At 34.3% G+C, this 7591-nt stretch overlaps 1 protein-coding gene across 5 annotated transcripts in view; it reads right to left on the reverse strand.

The window, feature by feature from the left end:
- Nucleotides 1–6: 6 nt before the first annotated feature.
- LOC111086415 overlaps nucleotides 7–7591 on the reverse strand; it is a 9173-nt gene continuing 1588 nt past the window's right edge. For 4 of the 5 annotated variants that reach the window (XM_022389141.1, XM_022389140.1, XM_022389138.1 and 1 more), the window contains exons 2-4: nucleotides 5567–5691; nucleotides 4603–5192; nucleotides 7–4230 (exon numbers count right to left, since the gene is read on the reverse strand). In XM_022389141.1, the coding sequence (XP_022244849.1) occupies nucleotides 62–4230; nucleotides 4603–4879 (4446 nt within the window). In that variant the 5' untranslated portion in view covers nucleotides 4880–5192; nucleotides 5567–5691 and the 3' untranslated portion in view covers nucleotides 7–61. The remainder of the gene's footprint in view (nucleotides 4231–4602; nucleotides 5193–5566; nucleotides 5692–7591) is intronic. The other variant, XM_022389143.1, reaches the window with a different exon arrangement.

Here is a 7591-nt window from a genome sequence, read left to right on the forward strand (position 1 = left end):
TAGTAATAGTTTGCTTTATATCATAACACATGACTACATGATTGTAATTCAAAGACTATTTTCACCAGTTCTGAAATGGTGGTAGGTTATCTGTATAAATTCTCAGCACCAATCCATTTTCTTCGAACGATGCCCAACAAAAAATCTTCTTGGATGAAAGTTTATTGGAACCAAGCACACCACATTCCATAATTAAATGATAGATCATGCTGTTGGAAAATTGTATGTCCAACTTTGTACTCTGATCATACAATGAAAGAAGAGTTTGGGGATTATATGGATAGTACTCTTCACCTGACTGAATCTTCACAATAAATCTGTTTGAACTTTTTGGATCTGGAGGTGGGCCTTCCATGATGCCTTTCAAAGAATGATCAAATGTTCTAAAAACATATTCACCTTTTTTATATGATGTAGTTTCGCTCATTCTTATAGGCACTGAGAATGATCCTCTCAAGAGAGCACACATATGTTTATGATGATCCCAATGGCTACGTTGACATTCCTTTGAGCAGTAACTAGCTTTTCGACATTTCCCACACAATTTCAAACTACCTAAAGATGCACGACAAAATGAACACACAGCAAAAACTTCAACTGCTTCAACTGGATGCCTTGCTTCACTAGTGTTATTCAGAAAGTTATTTCTGTTAGTAAGAATTGGAGGATTTGTAAACACTTTACTATCACCATGAGGAATACCAAAAATATTAAACATCTCGTCTGATGAACGGTACCTGTCATGAAAATCAAATGGAAAGTCTGGTATGGGCATTGTGTACACAGCTGGACCTGGATGGTCATGGATGGTGTTTCCATCTATGAAAACAACAGCAGAATAGTTTACTCCAATTCGGATTCCACCACACTTGTTGTTAAAGATATCATTGTTCACGACCATACAAGAGGACCTAGTTTTTGCCATTATTCCCCAGAACCAGTTGTCAAATATCTTGTTAGAAGTTATCTCATAAGATCCACCATCACATGATATACCACATTTTCCACTATGACAAATCAAGTTATTTTTTATGGTGCCCATAGATTCCGCAGTACACAATATACCCTCACATTTATTTCCTTTAATACTGTTTCCAAGTATGTGTCCTCTACCATTTGGCCCAATTAACACACCATGTAATTGATTATCTACTATATCATTGTTCAATGCATGTAAAATACCACCATTGCGTACTTCAACTCCACTTTGCCTCATGTTCTTGATAATGCTGTTGGTAATCTTTAAATAAGATCCTTCACCATCACAGAGCACACCTCCTCCTCCACAGCGATCCAAGACACATCTATCCAAAAATACACTGCCACCATTTATGGATTCTATTCCAGGGTATCCACATTCACCACTACACGGGCTTCCCAAAACTCTAGAGTAAAACTCCCTTTGAGAAGAAGATTTCTCTGACTTTTGTTTACACAAAGCTGGGTCACTGTTTATACAGCCATGGCCTCCTTTACAGTAAGGGAAATTTTCACATCCAGGTTTTCCATTTGACATGTGACAACGATAAAATGACATTACATTTCTACCATTGACATTCATGGATTTACCTTCACAAGTAAAGTTAACACTTTCAAAGTGTATAAAAATATTACTGATGAATTTCTCTATAAATGCATTATCAAAAATTTGCAGAGGTAAATCATTCTTAATAATAACTGCAACATTTTTATCAAGTCCAACCAACTGTACACTTTTCCTTACAAAGAATATTCCAAATTCATATTTTCCAGCTGGAAGCAAAAGTGTTTTGAAAGGGTTGTCCCATGTTTTTATTTCGGAATCAAATTCTGATGGACCTTTTATAACTTTGAATGTGAGATTTGGATAATACCTTTGCATATATAAAGCATGGTAGCATGGCGGATTGAGATGTGATGCAATGCTAGCAGAAGCCATTCCTGATGGCTTCATACTCTGTGGTAGTTTTTCCAATCTGACTAGATTAGCAATGGCATATGCTCTCCAGCAGTGACCCTTCCAGTGATTAGAATCTGCCTCAATACAACGATCTGCATCCTCTAATGCCTTTTCATGGTCTCCTAAACGGCGATAACACAAGCTTCTATTTGAATACAACCTATAGTCTACTTTGCTGTCAATACTACTGTGTATTCCTTCAGTGTAGAACTGGAGCGCCTCTTGAAATTTCCCATCATTGAAAGCAGTGTTTCCCAATTCTCTAAGATCTTCATCAGTGAGAAACTTTTCACCAATCTCACCAGAAGAGTGTACTGATGCCATACTGCTTTGGACTCTCAACCGTTCTTTTTCAAATAGAGGAACTTTGATTGTGGTTATTTTTGTGAAGTCTTCTTTTGCTAGGTTGCTAGCTGTTGCCATAGTCAGCATCTGATCCTGTGCTGCCATAGCCTCATTTTGTCTCTGATGAACACTATGGAAAATAGATGCTTCGTGTAGAAGTCTGATGGTTTCTGGATTTAGATACAATTCTTTTACTTCTTTGTTATCTTTTATAAAGAAAAACAAGTGTTTTTGTAACTCACATGCATTTACTGCCAGTTTGTTCCATAGATGGAGGGCACCTCTGTTTTTGGATTCATTACAATCTACCCTTAGGATATCATCTGGGCACTTTGTCTTTTTAAATGCTCTATTTAACATTCGTGTTGCACTTTGCAGAATATTCATTTTGTGATCAATTTCAGTGATACTCTCACGAATGACCTCTTGAACAAGTCTGTGGACACGAACAGCCCCATTATCACATCTCTGAAACAATGAGAATCTCGTGAGGATACCAAGAACATCTTTTGTGTCAACAGGGTCCTCAAGAACTCTTCTTAAGTCTTCTTGTTCCACAGGTGGATCTCCCATATTGACCACTTGTTCTGGAATGTTATCTGGATAGAGAAATGCAGCAATCTCCATAACACAAGGCACAGCTTTACCATAATTCTCCACTTCAGACTGTTTTGATATATAATCAAAGTTCATTTGCCAAGTAGTTCTCACCGTAAGGCGATCTTTCGACATAGTGTTTACAGTAGTGGAAATAGTTTTCTTTAAAAGCTTTAAATGACTCTTCTTAAACTTATTCAAATACTCTTTGAAGTCACATTGTATCACATTGATATGGACTGCTGCCTGCTCTAGAGCCAATGGAAGACCTCCTAATTCCAGAACAAGTTCTTCCATTTTATCGCTGATAGCCATTCCAGTTCGTTTTGCCATAAAACGTACACCTTCATCAACAGACAAAGCAGTCAAGTCTGTGCAATCAGATTCTGGAATATGAATCAGCTCAGACAGGTCTTTTGGTTCCCTTCTAGTTGTAAATAGAATATGACCACAGGAGCTTCTTTTCCATGCTCCCAGTAAAAGGTTTCTCACTTCCAAGGAGAGATCTTCTTCATCAACATTGTCAACAATCAACATCCACTGTTCTTTAATGGAGGTAACCCAATTTAAAGTGAGCCTTGTTGTATCCTTTGAGTCTCTCCCAACAGTCTGTGCATCAATTGCCAAATTTCTCAGTGAGTTTTCAAGAGCAGTATCATTTTCAGCTGAAAACCAGAATACTCCACCTGAATATGACTCTTGAAAAAGCCATGCAAACTCGATTGCTAGGGTCGTTTTACCACTTCCACCAAGTCCAGTAATAGCCTGAATATGAAATATATTACTATGTTCATTATATCCTGTATATATTTTTAGTAATTCCTGCTCACGGCCAATAAATGACTGAATTCTATCTGGAGGCTGAAAAAATAGCTTTGCTGGTCTCGAATTATCTCGGTATAGTGAAAGACTGTTTAATTGCTCAGCTATAACACCAATTTCTTTCTGCAGTTTTTTCTGGCTATCTTCAACACTTGACACTCTAACATTTTCACTTGATTGCATGTCTGATAATTCTGATATCTGAAACCTTATGTTGTCTAATTTGTTATCTTGTAACATGACATGATCAGTGGTCAACTTTTGGCTTGTTTCTAAAATAATTGTTTTATCTACCAATTGTTCAATCGTTTTCTCCTGCTTGCTTTGTAATGTATCTAGTTTTTCTACCCTTTCCACTGCACTATTTATGTCTTCATAAACACAAGTTATTTCATTGTGTACTCTCTCAAACTCATTCTTCATACCAGATGAAAGTGTGATGACAAACTCTGCCAAAGACCAAGTTTCATCCCTGAGGGATGAGAGTAACTCCAGCCCAATTGTTGAGCCACTCAAAAATGTTAGCCCTGTTTAAAAAAAAGAAGAAACATTATTAAACAAATATATATCATGGTGTTTTGATAATGTGTAATAGAAATCATTTCTTAATTTAAAACACATTAAAAATGAATTAATGAAGAAACTTACTGAATAGTTCTTGATAAAAAACAGCTAATTCACTAATCTCAATACAGTAACTGGAATTTGTGTTATTTCATTCTAGAACACAATGATAGACTTATTATAATTACAATGCAATTTGATTGTTTGAAGATCAATGATATGGTCATTATGCTTGGAATATTTATAAGTAAAATCCAAGAATGTACATTAAAATAATCATTTGAGTTTATTGTCTGTGGTTTCTGATGTCTAACTGTAGATAAGTACTGACTTACCATTCATTTTCCATTTGAGAAGATCTCCAAGTGCAATGTCTTCATCAGTTGATGGGAGATTTAAAGACCTAATCAGCTGTTCCATCAACTGGAGAGATGACTGGAATTTGATCATGTCCCACATGGTGAAATTGCAGTGTGCCCAGGGGTTCCGGACATCAGTCCGTACATGTTTGGCATTATTCTTCACAAGTTGAGGGAATACATCAACTCTAATAATAATGCCTAAAAGAGCAGAAGAGTCACAAGTGTCATCAAACCCAATGTAGCATGCCATGTGAGTCTGAAGAAACAACTTGGAAAGATCAATGGAGTTATTAACCCGGTAGTCATAACTTTTGTAGTTTCGACCTTGCTGTTGGTTGTTATTAATGGCTTCATAGTTTAGGCAGATACTCTTAGCTGCTGGGTATTTTTAAGGTAGCTGTCGTAAGACTGTTGGTGTATCTTTTCAGACATTTTAAGGTTCACATATAATTTTTCCATCATAGGTGCTATATATTTCCTGAGAGATGGACTTACAACGTTATGGAGACATATACCAACAACCAGCCACCGTTTCTTGTTGTCATCAATATCTAGCTGCACTGCTGAAAAATATAATAACAAATTGATCCTGTAAATTTTACAAAGTTTTGAAGCCAATTTGTGCTTCTATTTTTGAAATGAACAACTTTCTATCTTTAAATTATTTATATCTCAAATCTGTTGCTGTAGTATGTTGGTTGAAGAAAACAAAAATTTATGGGACAAAATCAATTACTAAGCAATTATGATAGTTATGGTAAAATTCAGGTGATTGGTATAAAGGTATCATGATAGAGTATACCTTATTCCTACATTAAACTTACTTGTTTAAACCAATACACACTTGTCTAATATTCAGCTTGGAATTGATCTGATCTAAAGGTTAGTAATTTTCAAACTAGCAACAATCTTGTGCCATTTTACTGAAATGTGATACCTGTCTGAGATGAATTACTGTGGGAAGCAATATCTAAAATAATGGCTTGTAGCTCAGTTGAAACACCAAGATCTGGGAGCTGGAATTTTCTGTTACTGCCTGCATACATTTTGTGGAAACTTTTTCTGAAAAAAAATATTAGAGACATGATGAATGATAAGGATTTTACTATCTTAGATAATTATTATTGTTTAATGAGATGAAATAGTCTAGTAAATTCCATGGTTGAGCTGGCAACATCAAGATTGAAAATTGAAAGATAAGGCACCTGAGCCAGATAATATTTATCCTATAATAACTTTTTTATAATGAGCCATTATATAACCATAACTTGGTTGTGTGCCAGAAATTGTAATTCAGACATTATCACACAAATGTTCACAAAAATTATCACATTATCTGAAGTAATTTCTGACTAGTTAGTCTTTATTCAGTGGTTGAAAAATTAATTAGTTTATGAATATAAAAAAATCTACAAGGCCATTTATAACAAGTTTTGTATTACCACAGATGGTCAGCATGAATTTGTAAAGAGGTCATATCTTATAAATTTACATAATTTTTTGAAAATTTTACACTTGTATATTTACATTCATAAATTATGCTGAATGCAGTGGATTTGGTGTATTTGGAATTTCAGAAAGCTTTTGATAAGGTGTTGCATAGTACTTCTTGAGAGGAGTGCATATGCTGGGTCAAGAAATAAGAAAGTTAAAAGAATGATGGTTGGTTGGGCAGCAGGAGGGAGAAAGAAGTTATAAATAAAGTACACTCAGTGAATTAATATTGCAAGTGGTAAACTCAAGGTTCTGCACTAAATCCTTTACTATTTCTCATTTTCATTAATGACAATCATGATGGAATAGACATTAAATTGGTTATATTTATTAATATTAAACTAATGGATGTTTAACTGTACTAAAGATGAAGATTTGCAGAGAGATTTAGGGTATTTGGTGAGCTAAAGTAACAACTGTCAAGTGCCTTTTAATCTTAATAAAAGTAAGTCTAAGAATATTGATTATAACAATATTAATTATCCCTACAGCTTGGAAGGGAAAACTCTAGGTGTAGTTGATGAGGAAAATGGTATAAGAATATATATTAGAAAAATAATAAGTTAGCTAGTAACAAGGAAAACAGGATTTTAGACAGAACATACAGAAATGCTGAATACAATTGAAGATCATTAGTTCTAAATAAATGAGGTTACTGATCATAATTCATTTGGAATATTTTTTGTAGTTTTTGTCATTATATTTTAAGAATGAATGTAGAGTAGATGAAGAATCCAGGTTTAGATGCGAATGAAATTTTTTAACATGTTTTTGCTGGAGAGGAAATGATTTAAGCGAACATTTTGAGCCTTTTGTAATATTGTTAGATCTAGATGACATTTTCTTACAAAAATCTGTAGGCAGTAAGATTAAAGCACAAGTTTAAAATGCAGAAAACACAGACAATTAGGCAGTGCCACTTTCCTAACAGGTTGGCCAGCATATCAAATAGTTTACTTTAAGGTGCAGTACAAGCTGCAATAATGAAAGACTTTAAGAAGAGATTCAATGAGTATTATAAAGATCAGAGTTTGATATAAGAAAAGGGGTTTCTTATTTGAAATTTGAAGTAGGGTGGTAGTAGAAAACAGCCTAGATTTGGAAACGGCCCCTTTTTTATGTCTTGGAAATAAAATTAGTTTCCACACGCTAGTACTGTTCATAGAAAAGGTTGTCGATGTAAGTATGTTTAAGATGTTGGTGGTAACATTTTTTAAGAAAAACTTTTTATATCAATCAACAGGGCTCAACCTTTTGAAGGAACTAGCAAATAGTTACTAGTTATTTTTTCCCACAACAAATTTTGGATTGCTACTAGCAATACCATTACTCTTTACTAAAATTAATTGTAACTGTGTCAAAGTAAACTAATTTGGGTATTAAATGTTAATAAATAAATATAATATATCCCTATTTATATATATATATATATATAATCTCGTGTAGTCTACTTTCTTCTACAAATATT

The sequence above is a fragment of the Limulus polyphemus genome, unplaced genomic scaffold (genome assembly GCF_000517525.1).
Source record: "Limulus polyphemus unplaced genomic scaffold, Limulus_polyphemus-2.1.2 Scaffold1077, whole genome shotgun sequence".
In the NCBI taxonomy this organism is placed as follows: Eukaryota; Metazoa; Arthropoda; class Merostomata; order Xiphosura; family Limulidae; genus Limulus; species Limulus polyphemus.